Source organism: Lactuca serriola, chromosome 7, assembly GCF_051521515.1.
Source record: "Lactuca serriola cultivar US96UC23 chromosome 7, Lser_US96UC23_V15, whole genome shotgun sequence".
NCBI lineage: Eukaryota > Viridiplantae > Streptophyta > Magnoliopsida > Asterales > Asteraceae > Lactuca > Lactuca serriola.
This window is the reverse complement of record NC_136414.1, coordinates 78,550,968-78,567,340: the sequence shown is the minus strand read 5'-3', so window position 1 is coordinate 78,567,340 and position 16,373 is coordinate 78,550,968. Positions and strand designations below refer to the sequence as shown.

The 16,373-nt window shown below is 34.3% G+C and overlaps 1 protein-coding gene across 1 annotated transcript; it reads left to right on the top strand.

Annotated features, from left to right (window-relative positions):
- The first annotated feature begins 903 nt into the window (after positions 1-903).
- Positions 904-1,344, top strand: LOC145064146 (uncharacterized). The gene has a single exon (XM_079011653.1). The coding sequence runs from the start codon at positions 904-906 to the stop codon at positions 1,342-1,344; it is 441 nt and encodes a 146-aa protein (XP_078867779.1).
- Positions 1,345-16,373: the final 15,029 nt, after the last annotated feature.

Below are 16,373 nucleotides of genomic sequence, written 5' to 3'. Positions count from 1 at the left end.
CAAATCCTCCCAATTTGGAAGGAAAATATGGCTCCAAAAATCTTTTTTATTCCCCTCACTTTTCTTCCATTAATGAAACTCGGAAATACAATTTCCTTCGACATCCCTCACTTTCCCTTCATATATCTCCTTAAATAGAATTTGGGAAGAAAGGGTGTCAAATTTTCTCAACACTAATAAATGGTCTAAATGAATGTATATTGCATATAGATCGTACACACTACATTTTTTCTGTATTTTCCAAATAACTTACTAATTGAGGTATATATCCACAAAATTCCTACATATAACCTTAATGAACTCCCAAAATGATGACTCTACGGTGTAACTAACATAAAATATATCGAACTGTTTACGTTGCTTGCTCTTTGACATCTTCTCCTTCTTGGTAGATTTCGAGCAAATAAAGAAAAAGATATGCCATTTCATTTATTTATTTATTTGGAAGTCAAATTTGTTGTATGCTACCTCGTCCTTTCCGAACTTGCCCCCCACGAAAGTAATTTCATTCTTTGAAATAATCAATCAAAAGGTTTCATATATTTAAATCATTTTTATTTACCTAAAATGATGTTATTTATGAAATTAACATATTTTTTTTATTAAATCTCCATGCATGTTCTCGACACATTGGGTACTCCGTATATTCTAATTACTTAACCTAGTTAATTTACAACGTGCTTGAATCCGTGTCTCTTGTAGTAGAAGCTGCCATACATCACCAGCTGGTTTTCCTTTCTTCCACGCTCCCTTCATTCTTTCAATTTCGACGTATCTACTTATAAATTCTCCGGTACTCAACTCAACATGATCGATTTCTTTATATTTCAACTACCCCATTTCGTTTTCACCCATCTATATAATCAAAACTAATTAATTATCTCTGTAAATCGCTCAGAAAACATGGAAGAAGACAACAGCAGATGGAGGTTGTTAAGCAGGCTGAGAACAGTCGTCAAGAAGGTCACTTTTCTTATGAACTCAAATGTAAACCGGTGGCGCGCTGTCTCCTCTTTCATAGGTCGTTCAGGCAGTCGCCGGCGGCTGAGCTTTGGGGAGCGACTAGGGTTGACAGCAATAGTGTCATCCTCCGATGATGAAGAACAAGAACATGATAATCATTGTGATTCTGGTTCTTGTTCTCATGGAAAGGTGTTGGAGAAGACGAGAAGCTTTCATATACAAAGAACCATGAGTTTTCCTGAAGAAGATGATGTGGATAAGAGAGCTGAGATGTTTATTGAGAATTTTTATCGACAATTAAGATACGAACGTCAAGTTTCTTTGCAACTTAGATACAGAAGAGATACTAGTTTTGGATCATCTGATTCAAATTCGCCATGAATTTGTTCTTACAGTATGATGATGTCATGTTAGATGATGATGACGACGAAAATCGAAGAAGATAAGTGTTTGAAATAACTTCTTGTACAAGGGATTATTTCAAGATTTGAAACTTTACAAGATAATTTAAAGGATTTAAAATTGAATTCTTTTTACGGTGATGCACGATGAACTACGATATGCGATTGATTAAAAGACCATAAAAGACTACCATCCTTTACTAGGATGTTCACTGAGTCTCGAGAAAATGATCTGGAGATACTCAATATGATTGATGAATAGTGTTTTGGAGTTCAGATCATGTTGTGTTACTTATGGAATTTTTGGTTTATTTTATTTTGAGTAAGCTACAAGTTTGGTTGATATAGTTGGTGATTTGCTTCTGTTTGGACTTTGGATAAATAAGTGTTGGTCATATTTTAATTTTGATCATTATTTCTAAGTTTTGTTTTTGCTTTTGTTTTCCGCAACTCAAATCATTTGTCTTTATAAACTTTTTATTTTATTATAATTTATCTATGTTATTATATTTGTTAAGTGCAAAGAACGGTAACGGTACTAGACGTCCCCTAGGCTATATACAACGTATAATAGCTATACAATATTTAAGATATCCTTCTGAATCGAAGTTGTAGGATTCCAAAGGCAGGATGCTCGGACCGGCGAAAAAGTGCATTGACGTATGACAATTTATAAACATTAACCATAAGATGTTTAGGATGCATACATTACTATGTAGGATCCTTTAATGTTATTGATTGCTACTATCGATATCCATACAAACAAATACATAATTTTGCTAGACACCAACAAATCAAAGTTGTTCTTGGGTATTCTTCCTTTGCTCTTATTCGTTGATCATAATGGGAGGGAGACCAAGGGGTGCTTCTTTTTTGTTGGGAGAGAGGATGTAGTATTAGTGTTTCCGTTATGGTTAAGTCATCCAATGACTTAACCATGTATTCAATTTGTATCTTATGGTATGTTCATAACATAATCATATACCTAGTCTTGTGTATAATACAATACAAATAATTTATTCATTTGTCAAACTAATAGAATATAAATCATTTCTTTTAGCTCAAACCTATGTGTTAGATCCTTCTGAGTCTAGCTCAAAAATAAGTGTCATGTGACAATGTCAAGGATCCTCCAAAAAAATCATGTATCTTGACCTCTTCCAAGATTGTGGTTAATTCATGCAAAATAATTCTTTTAACATTCATTTTTATCTTGTCATTCCTAAGCCTTTTATTTTAAAAATATTTTTCGAGTCAAGGTGAAACGACCTTGCATAGTCAGAATGTTATTTCATATGATTAAGTATGTCTCATTCACACAAGATTAGGAATATCACTATGCTCTCACTAGTTTTTAGTAAACATTCATGTTCTTTTCATTTTGATATAAAAACATACATTGTATCTTCATATTAAAACGACTATTCCAACCTTGAGATGTTTGTTTTATATCCACAAGTGGATCTTAAGCATTACACATTTTGTTAGAATAACATAGATTAAGAAAACCTTCAGGCTAAGCTATATAGATGTATTCTAGTATATATATCTATTAAGAAAAGCAGGTTTTGTTGAAATCTGTTTGTTGTATCTCATATTAAGATATGAAGTTATAGTAAATAATATCCTCGTTAATCTAATCATAGCTACTTGTAAAAAGGTTTGATCATAGTTAATGTCATGAGTATGATAAGGACCATAGTCAATGACATGAGTACGAAAAAATTCTTTTATAACAAGTCTTGCATAATGTGTATAGATATCCATGCATGTATTCTTTCTAAAAGAATATCTCACTCCTTCTAGCCTTTTTATATAAAGGAAGATTAATCAAACCCATACTTGATTATTACACATGGATTACATCTCAATGTTCATGACGCTAAGTCATTTATCAAATTCAAAATTTTGATATAACATCTTGGTAGTTGATGGATTTGCCAGAAACCATCAAGAAGAACTCATCAATGAGAGATTCCACATTTCTCAAGTCAAATATGATTTTTATCATTAATGCGAACCGTTTGTGTTTGTAAATAGCTATTATTCAAGTACAACTGGTTCTTGAGATACTTCAAGTTCCATGTGCCTCCCACTTGCATTGTCAATAGAAGCTTGCTTTCTGGTTACTTAACGTTTAGAGGAATAAGAACTTATTCTCTGTGGGTTTATATATACCAATCTAAATGCCCTTTTAGAATATTCTACATATATGTATTATGTTGGTGTTTGTATTCAAGATACAATTAATAGTGATTAAGGTATAATCCCAAGAGCGTAAAGGAAGATAATTTCTACCGATTAGAAAGTAAACTTTATCCGGTAAGAGGTCTAATTCATCCTTTATTATCACTTAAAGCTTTAAATGGTGTTACTGGATTGTATCTCAAATTATATTTAAAAGCTACAACCAAGATTTCATAATTATGTCTTACCATGTAAAATATAATTACAACTACTATAGTTGTTAAAAAAGTTGATTTGTATCTTGCATTAAATCTTAGACATTCACTAGAAAGGAAGTCATACATTATATTGTACAATTTGCTTAATAATTATTTCTTCTACATATTCGTGAAAATATGATTAGGAATCCTTTATATATAAATAAGATTCACATATGTCATATAAACTACATTATTATCCTTCAAATATCCCCTTTCTTGAAGTTGGAATTTGTGCATTTCATTTATATAATAAAGATAAGAATGTCATAGATAACTTTGATTTAAAACAAGTTTAAGTCAAAATTGCTTGTGTATAGAACTTAATTTTATTTATAAAATATTGATATTTACTGCATAACTCTATTAAGAGATCTAGTCTCGTAAATAGAAGTTAATCATTTCAGAATATGAATATTATCATTATGAAAAACGATCAAGTAATAATTAAATATTTAATTAAAATAAATGAGACATATATTTAGACATGCTAAATTTAAAACTTACATTGTTTCATTACAAACATTGCTTTATGTTACAAGTAATTTATGTCCTCAACATAAATAATAAACTAAACTCCGAGAGTGAAGTTCCAATTTACTTGTGCTCTGCTGGTTACTCTTTTGTAAATATCTGCAAGTAAGTTACAAATATTAGATTTACATTTAAGTACCAAGTACTTGAGTGTTATATGAAATGTATGAGTTCTATCTAGTAGATACCTGAACTACTCGTCTCGTCAAGACTTTCTTTTCAGATAAGAGAAGAAGTTCCTCTTCCAGTGTCTAGTTTCTCCACAAAAAAAAAAGATCCGTATATGTGGGCCTTATTGGATTTCTTGGGCTTAAAGGTGTTCAATGTCGGCCTTACTAGATTTCTTGGGCTTAAAGGTGTTCAGTCCATAAAATATTGGCCTCTTAGATCACACAAAGTGACTCTTTTCAGTCTTGCATTATTCCATCGTTTGAACTAGTTTAAAACTAATATCATTGTATTTATTGGAATATTACTTAACCTGATATATCATCAGATATATATTTAAATTATCCAAGACTTCTTGGAAATCATGAATAACTATTCCTAGTGTATTGTTAGAAACATCTTGAGCATCACAGTGATGCATTTACTTGGTATCATGTTCAGGTCTATTGCTTAAAGCAAGTTGTTTTAGGACTAGAACCTTTAAGTGTATATGTAACATCTCAAAAATCATAAAAAATTAAAATTTTAAAAAACAACCCATTTTATCCATTAAGTGTTTATAAACCATTGTTTCAAAAGTATTATTCGAAATCAGAGTATCCCAAGATCCAATGTCATAAAAACAGGAAGATATGCACGATCACACACTCACTTTCCCACAATCACCAGAAGTACATGAAACAATAAACTGAAACTGTAAGCCAAAGATTAGTGAGTTCCCCCAAAGTACCACCACACAACACATAACATATACAAATCAGCATGTTGGGTCCACAACCTCCCGGTTGGAGTACCCTGGCCCACAACCTCCTAGTTAGATTTCCCTGCATATCACATATTGGGTCCATAACCTCCCAGTTGGATTACCCTGACCCAGAACCTCCTGGTTCGAATGGCCTGGTCCACAACCTCCCCGTTGGATTTCCCCAGTCTGTTGAATGACAACACAAAGAAGTAGTCTCAACCCCAATATAACATGTCGACATATAATAGATAACATACATATTCAGCAGATAGATAATCATAAAGCCAATAATTACTAGTAGCCTTACAGATCTACTAGTCTAACGTATATTAGCAACTATCGGAAATTATACAGATCTGTCGCATACTCACACATCATCAGTGAGTATATAACGGCATATCAATCCATTAGGTCGACCTTGGTGCCTTCGACCCACAAGTACAGTGAGGAAAACTCACATCTCAGTCTGAATAACAGCTGAATAAAGCTTTACTCTAAATACCAGATCTACTCATCACCTATTCAACAAATAGTGACCAATTCTCAATTACAACTCAAAATACCCAAAGTACCCCCAGGTCAACTTGGTCAAATCCTAGTCAAAGTCAAAAAGTCAAACTTGGTCAACAGATTAGGTCACAATGCAACAAAATAGGCGTGCACAGCCCGACCACCACGACGTGGTGAGGCTCCACCACGCCGTGGTGATTAGCCAAAATGACTTAATTCGTTAAGCCGATTCCAGTCCATTCCAGGAGTTCCTAAGCTCAAACTAGGTCCAAACCATAACCTTGATGGATAAAGTTTCCAGCTTTATCCTTTAAACCTTGTCAATAAGTCAAGATCCAAAACCCTAAGTCGTCCTTAATGGAAGCATAAAGAATATACCACTCATTAATCACTTAATCCCTAGATTCCTTTCGTCTAAAACTCACTTTTGATCCCAAATAACATTCTAAGTCATAAAGTTTCCAACTTTATGACTTTGCATGGCTATAAAGTGTCCAAATCATAATCCCTAACATTTCATAATGCTACAAGTCACCAAAAGCATGCATGGAGGAAAGGAAAGGGTCAAGATTCTATTTTATAACTCCAAACAACCCAAAACGTCCAAATAGGCAATTCATTTGATCTTGAGTAGTCCATACTCATATAGACCGAAAATATGGGACTAAAAGCACATAACTTCTAACATTAGCAAGATCTAGAAAGATAATCATCAAGTTCAGAACTTTATACATCCTGGGGGTTGCTCAAGAAGTGTACAACTCAGATCTACAAAGCTTGTAGCTCTTTTCTCTCTTTCCAATGGCTTCCTTCCCTCTACAATGGACCTAATCACCAAAATTATCTCAAAACACAACCAATGGAGATTAAGATTTGAAAGGAACAGGGTGGGCAATAGATTCTGATGAGGGTAAAAGGTCTTGGGGGTTAATGATGCTTAAATAGTGTGCAAACCCTAAAAATTAGGGTTTTTCTCCAACAACGGCTACCACAACATGGCACCTATTGCCACGTCGTGGTGGTTCATCAAAAGCTCGCAGCCCAAACTAAAATTTACATGCCGTGGTGAGGCTCCAACATGCCATGGCCACCCAAAACAACATAGTTATCAGAAAAATTAAATTGTACATCAGGTGTTATAGTATATAGTTTCACATCTCTTAGGAGATTATCTCTCTAGACATGAACCCATTCATTGAAGTTGTATCTATTGAACTTTATTGTTTCATTAATCCATTAAAGAAAATGACAATTCATGGTTATGAGAGTGGATTATATATCTACAAAACTTTAACAAAATTCATTTACTATTTTCAATATTTAATCTTTAATAATTAAAACCTATAACGTCCCGATGTTGAGGTAATTTCAATTTTAGCCCTATGTATGGATAAGTATAGCATTTTAGCCCTTGAGTATAAGAATGGGTGAAAATGGCCTATAGTGGCATTTTGGTGATTTTGGGCAGTAGGGTAGTATGGTGGGTGAACGTTGTGTACGCTGAGCGTACTAAGGCAGACCCTAGTATGTTTGGCGTACACAATATACGCATGGCATATGTGGAGAAACTCCAAACCCTAATTTTTAGGGTTTGGTGCATATATAAGCATCATTATAGCCTCATTTATCATTTCATCGTTAGCCTCAAACTGAGAATTTGACCCTCTAGCAAAACCTAAGTGAGAAGAATACGTTTGAGCTCATCTTGTGTGTTTTGTTTGGTGTTCTTGAAGAATAAGAAGTTGGTGCAAGGACCTTGAAGCTTGGAATCAACTTAGATATGGGATTCTTCACTTGTTAGCTACCTCTAAAAAGTAAAAAGCTCCTTGCTTGATCACTCTATCTTGTAGATCTAGTCATTTCTTCATTTAGGGCACTTTTGGTCCCAAATATGGTGTTTCTTGAGTATGGCATGCTCTTGAACAAATAAGTCACCCTTTCAGACCTTATGAGGGGTTTTAAGTCATAAAAATATGGTCTTGGTGATTATTTTTCCCCTATCCATGCTATAGAAGGTCTCAAGGCATTAAGATGTTTAGATTTTGAGTATTAAGCACTTAACGAACATGCAAAGTCATAAAGTTGGATATGCAATTGGACGTGTTAAGTCAGAGAAATAAGCTCTTAATAGGTTTAGAAGGGGACTGTTGTGTATGTTGGGTGTGCCGAAGGGTACGCTGCACGTGCCGAAGGGCACTGTAGTGATCTATTGGATCTGTATCCTAGTATATAGGATGCTGCTATGTTGTAGTGATCTATTAGATCTGTATAACTACCTATATATGCTAGCTATTGATTGTTGTGGTATATGTTGATATGTGATGTTATACTGGGTTCAGGCGGTCTTGCTTTGTGCTGAAGGCCAAGATACCCAGGGCGATCCATATAGAATGAAGGACTGCGAGGCGGTCCAGTCAGGCCGAAGGCCCGAAGAGCAGTCCATATAGGATGTAGGCCCGGTGCGGCGGTCCAGTCATGCTGAAGGATCTAAGAGCGATCCGGATAGTATGTAGGCTGGTGCGATAGTCCATTTGTACTGAAGGCTCTGTATGCATGCTGTTTTTTGTTATGTTATGTGGTGGTACTTTAGGGGAACTCTCTAAGCTTCGTGCTTATAGTTGTTTCTTATGGTTTCAGGTACTTCAGATGATCGGGAAAAGCAAAGGCATGATCGTGCACATCCTTCAGATTTTATGTTATCGGATTTTGGGATACTTTGATTTATGAACTATACTTTTGAAACAATGTTCTTTTGTGAACAATTATTGACTTGGGGTTGTTTTGGAAAAATGAAAATTTTACTCTAATTTTTGGGACGTTACAAGTTGGTATCAGAGCCCTGGTTTAAGTGAATTGGAAGAACATTCATGTGAATCCAGACTCAAACTAAGTATATGTGAAAGTTTTCAAATTATTTTCAGTTTAATTTCAAATCAATTGCAAATTAAATTCAAATTATTTTCAAAAGTACCCAAGGAAGGATAAGATGTGTACGATCAGACAGAGCAAGAGAGTATGCCCCAAGTTACCATACTATTACTTGTTTACGATAATTTGAAGGGTTTTGAGCATTATAACACTCCTAAGGTGTGCATGCAACCCTAGAAACCTTGGATCTATTTTTTTTTCTCTATTATGCATGCAAACTTTCGTTTTTCCAATGTTTCATCCTAACTAGCATACTATGAAGTATATGTAATACAAAAAGCTAGTAGAATGACATAAATTTTCTTGTAGCTTGATTCCTTAAGCCTTTAAGAACTTAGTGCCCCAAGTGTTGCACCTCAAATGGAATCACACAACACCACCAACAATGGAGGAACTTGAGAGGAGCTTACTTGCACTCTTAAAATTGGTTAGCCCTCTTATATATCACGTAAGTGTTGATTTCATGAGCTAGAGGGGTTCTTATATAGTGTGGCTTAATTAGGGTTACACCATGCAAACCCTAATGTGCATGATCTTCCATATTCCTCATGCTCCATGGGTTTAAACCTCTATGGATCATCCATGGGTCACCACACGGGTTTAGCCCAACATAAAGAATTATGGATCATAAACCCACATTATAAGAATGATGGTGGTTGTCGAGGCCAACAAAATTAATAACCCTAAATCTTTTACACTAAATAGTGTATAGTGGTAAAGGGATCGTATCCACAGAGATTGGTTCAATTTAAATCTCTTTGTAAAATACTTGCAAAATAAAATTAAAAGTAAAAAAGGGGGGAATGTTTAGTTCTTTTGATTGTTTGAAAAAAATCAAAGCTAGCTAGAATAAAAATATGACAAGTAAACAAGTAAAAGATTGGATTAAATTCAAAGAAATGGAATTGCTTGATTTTGGGGTACACCTCATGGATGATATGATTGACTTATCATTAGACTTAATGGAATAACACTTGTGAATTGGTTTAACTTGGCTATAGCAATTCATAAGCACAAATTACCTCAACTCTTCTTAGAAATTAAAATGGTTAGAGGAGCTCTTAACACATTTCCTTAATTGAAGTCACAAAATCAATGAAGCATAAAATCTTGTGAAAATCAATTAGCTTTAAGTTGTAAGAGTTACCAAGTCCAAAAGATAATCAAATGCTTATATTATCATTATGGGGGAAACATTTCCATGGTTTAAATTAAATGAAAACAAACATATAAACCATTTGTTGCTTACTAATTTGAAGGTCCATTACTTAACCAAGAAATTAGTCAACAAATACAAGCACTCATTCATCCAAGCTCATTATCAAAGATAAATAAACACAACAAGATATTTAACTAGAAAATATTCCCATAAACTTCAAACACAATGTAATGATAAGTCATCAAAACAAATAATCATCCATGGGTTAAACCCTAATCAACCAAATGAATGCTTAGCCAAGCATGGCCAAAGTAAAAGAAAAACAATATAGTTTAGTGGTACCAAACATTGTCTTAGATGCAAGATGAAAGGAAATTACACTAATCTTCCAAAAATTCTTCAAATCTTCCAAGGCTTTTTAGAGAGAATATGGTATATGTTCTTCAAGTCATACCTCCCAAAAATGGCTCCAATCTCCAGCAAAAGGGAGCTGATTTCCGGATCCAAAAAGATGCCAAAAGTCACCCACCAAACTTCCACAAATAGATTCAACAAGTCAAACCCGGAATCAGCTCAGAACAATTCACGCGGATTGCATATGAGTCCACGTGGACCGCGTGGGTCACGCTGAATGTGAGACTTGGGCCATTAATCATGCATTTTAGCCCAATCTTCACTTCTTCAAGTTCAGCCCACAATCATAACTCTTTAGGACCCATTTGTGCCATTCCAAAGCCTTCTAATGATTGACCCAATACTCCTAAAATTTTCTTGTAGCTCGATTCCATGTCGCCTCATTATCATCCTTACCCACAAATTAAATCCAAATTGATTTCTTCTTTTACGCAAGCACCAAGCCCAATCGCACCACTTCAAGTCCACAAGCAAATCACATGCCTCCATAAGTCCCGCATCCTTCTAAGCCTCCAATAACAAATAGTCTTCGGTAAATCCTGCAATTAATCTCAAAAGACTAGAAAGCACCCGGTAAAGGAGAAAAATGACAAAAAGAGAAAATATGCATGAAGATTAACTAAAATGAGATGGTTTTAACTAAAAATAAACTATGAAAAGAAGTAATAAAAACGAAACTATCAAATGAATAACTTACATAATCAATCCCCATATATTTAATTAGCCACTTTTAATCACAATATTAATTCCAAATTAATTGTTGATCAATACTAATTAAATATTATGATTTCATATTAATATATTAGAACTTATAATATATTAATAAACCATAAATAACCTCTTCTCAATTGTCCATCCTTCAGATTGTCCCGGTGCCATGCAACCCAAATGGACCATGCTACTCTCGGGTCAAGTACATACCAATTATAGTTATGGACTTAGACACTAATCCAACAGTCTCCCACTTGGATAATTCTAATATTGCAAGTACGACTCCACAACCCGACTAGCAATCGTTGTTCTTAAAAGTCGTTGTCGAACTCTGACCTAGTCAATGACGCGTCCATTAGATAAGGGATCATATATTCCTTCATTCTAGATATCATATGGACTGAGACATGTATTATAATCATTCTCTTTGTCCATCTGTTGTTTCCTGATTTCCTATTTATGACGACTGGCTAATTGAAAAAATCAAATCAGTCCAGGACTAAAGGATCTAGTACGCATTGTTGTGCACTGGGTCAAGTCCACCATAGAGAACGATAAGAATATTCATCATGATTTTCTAAAAGCTTAGTAAATATGGTTATGGTTACAAGATTAAGTTTAATTCTGAATCATTGAAAAAGTTTCAATGTATGGCCAAACGAATAAGAAGAATCAATTAGGCAAAAAGATAAAAGTTTCTCCAATCTGAAAGGAAAGGAGAGTACTTAAGTGTCGTGTTTTATGATTAACTTAATGATTATGAAACTGTGTCACAATTGATCTTCCAATGACACCTTAGTGCACTATTATGGCTAAGAGGAGGAATCAACAATTCTCGAAATGGTTAAATCAAAAGGTGAATCATAATTCGTTCCAAAATCAAGTCTTAGAGTCGTACTCCAAGATTTTGCATTGAGTGAAATGTCTCAAGTAAGTTTATAACGTATTATCAAATGTGGAGTAGAAATGTTTCTTACTCTTGCACATTTGAAATTGGTAAGTTGTGATGTCTTTTGATAAAACAAAGACCAACTAAGACCAATTGTGTGAAGTGTTTGTCTTGATAAGAATCTGCACTAACTCTTGAATATTTGTTTTTTAATGAATGTTTCTTCGCAAGAGAATCTTACATGTTAAGAGGTCAATGGGAGTCTAAATGATCTTGAAAAGTTTCAAGAACTAATCAATAATAAACCTATTGTCTATCACTTGCACACGACTTGAGGTTTATAACCTATCATGTTGACATATTCTTGTTTTCTGTGCCATTCCAATTAAGTTAACTATGCATGTGAGTCCTAAGTGTTCTCAATTGATTGCATACGGCGAAACACCTTGATTGGTGAAAGTTCATTGATCTTTATGGGTGAGCTGCTTGACTACTTGGAAGACATGGTAGGCCCTTGTGCTGCCAGATGGCAAGAAATAAAGATTGAACAAGTTCAGTCCATATGAGTTTGGATTTGTCACAAACCTTGTCTTATGATTATGGTTATGACAAATTCACATGGATAGGAACACATACACCATAAAATCTAAGTGTCATAAGGTTTCTCTTCTTCATGAAAATTATTGTGAGGAAACGCTTTCACTAGGAAGATTTTAAGGAGATAACAATTGTGTAAATTGCACTCTCAAATCCGATCATGATTACAACATCCCTCTTCGTGGTTCGAATTGTGAGATTTGGCAATTAGTCTAAACATTTGGAACTTATTGATATAAGTTCTGAAATAGTTTAGACAAACATATCAGCTTTCTAATAAAAGGTGTATAAGCTTAGATAAAGTCTTATCGAAGCATCACATATCATAAATTTGAACTTTGGTAAGAATGTCAATAAGAATTGATTTCTAGAAGTCCAGCTGTTTTCTGAATACATGTCAAAGCTAGTGGGAGCATAAGTGTTATGCAGGTAAAGATATAATTATCATGTTAGTGGGAGCATGATTATTATGTTGCAAGTTAGCAATATTAATTATAGAAAACAAAAGTTTCAATTCGCAAAGTTGCTGGGGTTGAAAAGTTGTCTTTTTCTATAATTAAGGGAGAGGAACTTGTACTTCATTTCAAAATCTAAAAGCTTAAATCAAGAAATTTTAATCAAATTTAGTCAAAGGACATATATGAATGTTATGTTGAAATGATTCAACATAAGGGAATTCTATATATAGCAATATTGTAGCAGGATACTGGTAAAGTATTATGTCTTTATGTTAGATATTATGTATCGTATCCCATACGCTTCGGGTATAGGATCAATTGCATATGCTATAATATTCGACCATTCTGTCTATTCCAAATGCCTAGGGAATTAAGAGGGAACAGGGAATCGGAACCGGATATGACTAAAGTAAGTTAAACAACCATCAAGGACGATCTAAGGTTCGCCAAAGATTGGTCACTTATGGGCAGTTGGAAGTATAGTATTAGATGCACCATATTGACATTATTATGATAGGATTCTATTTAGAATGTGTTGGCATATGGAAAATATGGAAATGTTTCCATAATGGGAGTTAGATATTGAGAATTTATGTAGATTAGAAACTTTTATGCAAGAAGGATGTTCAAAGGATTGTACTTTGAATGTGAGACCTCATATCTGTAGAGATGTCTTGTAACAATCTCCAATAAAGCAATTTGTAATTTCATTGGCAAAGTCTTTGTGACTTTGGTGCTATGTCATTACAAAAGGATCATTGCATAAAATGTTAGAATCTAACATATAGTAAGAACTTGGTATTCTTACACTTGTGATAAGGATTGGGAATTTTGAAATGAGCATCATTGGAAATGTGTTTAATTGATCTATATCATAAAGTAAGGACCATAGGTAAACATAGTGTGCATGCTTGGAGCGTGATATGACTATTCTTTCAATTCAAGTATTAAGTTGATTACTCAAAACGTTAGACAATGAATAATGTGTAATTAATATGGTGATTAAATAAAAGGTGTTTTATTTATACTCAAAAGTTTTGAGGCCATATTGGATTCGATTATTCTTGTGTTTCACTTCGCATGTTTTGAATTCTAGAATAACTAGGTTATTCAAACATCCATAGTCAATCATACTTTGGAAGTAGGTAATGAGGTAAGGCTGTCATAAATCCGACTGTAGATTGGGTAAAGCATTTAGACATTGAAAAAGTTTGTTGCAGTGTTCATGAGTGCTCCTGAAATAAGATTTGAGTATTCGATTAAACCCATGCTGACATGAATCACTTCATGGATTTTATCATGAGTGATTGCGAGACGATAATATCTTATATTCTTGAAACGGAGACATATAATTGCAGTTTACGAGTCGATTGCTCATTGATAATATGTAAACGCACCAGTAACTTGGTGTTGTAAAACATATTGTTTTGTGTGATTTGATGAGTAAATAGAGAAAGCATATGAGTCGAAGTTTATTCGTTCCTTTTACCCAATGTGGGATAAAAGCGATATCTGTGGGACTCTCGATGATTTAGTGATGACACCCTAAGCGCTTGGCCAAGCCTGGACTGATTTGATTTGTTCAATTAGTTAGTCGTCAAAATCGGAAATCGGGAAACAACTATTGAACAGAGATTGATTATAATCCATGTCTCATGTCCATACGATATCTTGTAGAATGGAGGAATATTTGATCCGTTATCTAAGGACACGTCACTGACTAGGTCAGAGTTCGACAATGGATTTTGGTAGCTATAATTTGATAGTCAATTTTTGAACTTATACTTGCAACTATAGTTATTAGACCTATCCAAGTGGGAGACTGTTGGATTAGGTTGTAGGTTTTTGAGCATTCTAACACTCCTATGGTGTACATGCAACCCTAGAAACCTTGGATCTATGTTTTACTATGATACATGCAAATTTGCTTTTCCAAGGTTCTTAACCTAACTAGCATGCCATGGGGAACTTCGAAACAAAATAAGCTAGTAGATTTACATACCTTTTTAGTAGTGGTTGATTGCTTGGAGTTTGAGAGCCTAGCACCAATAATGTGGATGCCTCAAATGGAAGTCTGAAATCACCATAAACCTTGGAAACTTGAGAGAATAGTATAACACTTCTTGAAATCGGCCCACCCTTGTTCTCACACAAAACTAGTTCAAGTTCAAGTGCCAAGGACTCATTTATATAGTGTGGTGGATTAGGGTTACATCCATGTAAACCCTAATACCCATGACCTTTCATTTCCATGAGATCCATGGGTTAAAGCTCCATGGACTATCCATGGACTTACCATGCAAGCCTAGCCCATTCTAAATAAGCATTAGCCCACACTATATAAATACAAGAGTCCATATTTAATTAGTCACACTTTTGATCACTAAATTAATTCTAAATTAATTTTAGATCAATACTAATTAAATAATATGATTTCTTATTAATATATTAGAACTTATAAGATATTAATAAATCATAACTTATACTATTCTCAAAAGATTGTCCATACACATTGTTTGGGTGAAGTGCAACCCAAATGGACCATGTCGGGTCGGGTTAAGTACATCTCAAATATAGTTATGGACTTAGACACCTTATCCAACAGCCTCCCACTTGGATAAGTCTAATAACTATAGTTGCAATTATGACTTCAGGAACCGACTGGCAATAGTAGCTCTTAAAACTCTATTGAACGATGAAGAGCCATTTTAGATAAGGGATCATATAGTCCTCTATTCTAGATATCAGCCGGACAAATACATGGAACAATGTCTTACTTATTGTCCAGCAATTTGTTTCCCAAAATCCGATTTGTTTGACATAGAACTTAATTGAACACATCAATTTAGTTCTGACCGGGCCCAGTACATGGGTCAACACAAAATCATCAAGGGGCCCATATATCACTTCTAATCCAAGAAGGAACAGATAAACTTCGACTTATATGCTTGTTCTACTACTTGTTGAATCATACACAAAGGAACGTTTTATAACATCGAGTTACCAATGTGTTTTCGTACAATCAATGTATAACCAACTCTTAGGAAACAACTCATATCTCTAGGTTTGAAGACTTATATGATATTACTATCTCACGATCACTCAATATAAATTCCATGAAGTGATACAAGTGAGTGTGGGTTGAATCCAATACTCAAAACTTATGAGCAATCATGAGTGTTGTAGCAACACTTTTCTATGTCCAACATCTTAGACATCTACAAGCCAACTCATGACAGTCTTGATTCATATCTACTTCCAGCATATGACCGACTGTGGAGAAGTTGAATAATATCAAATACCATGACATAATTATTCTGGAAGTCAAAACATGCAAAATGAAATGATAGTAAACGATTGACAAAAGATAGCAACACTTTACTCATAAATAAACAACAACTTTTATTCATCATCAAATGTCAATTACAATTACACTTTACACATTTCAAAGC

What these genes read in the sequence shown, in the direction of transcription:
- LOC145064146 (XM_079011653.1), top strand. Translation starts at nt 904, where the DNA reads ATGGAAGAAGACAACAGCAGATGGAGGTTGTTAAGCAGGCTGAGAACA.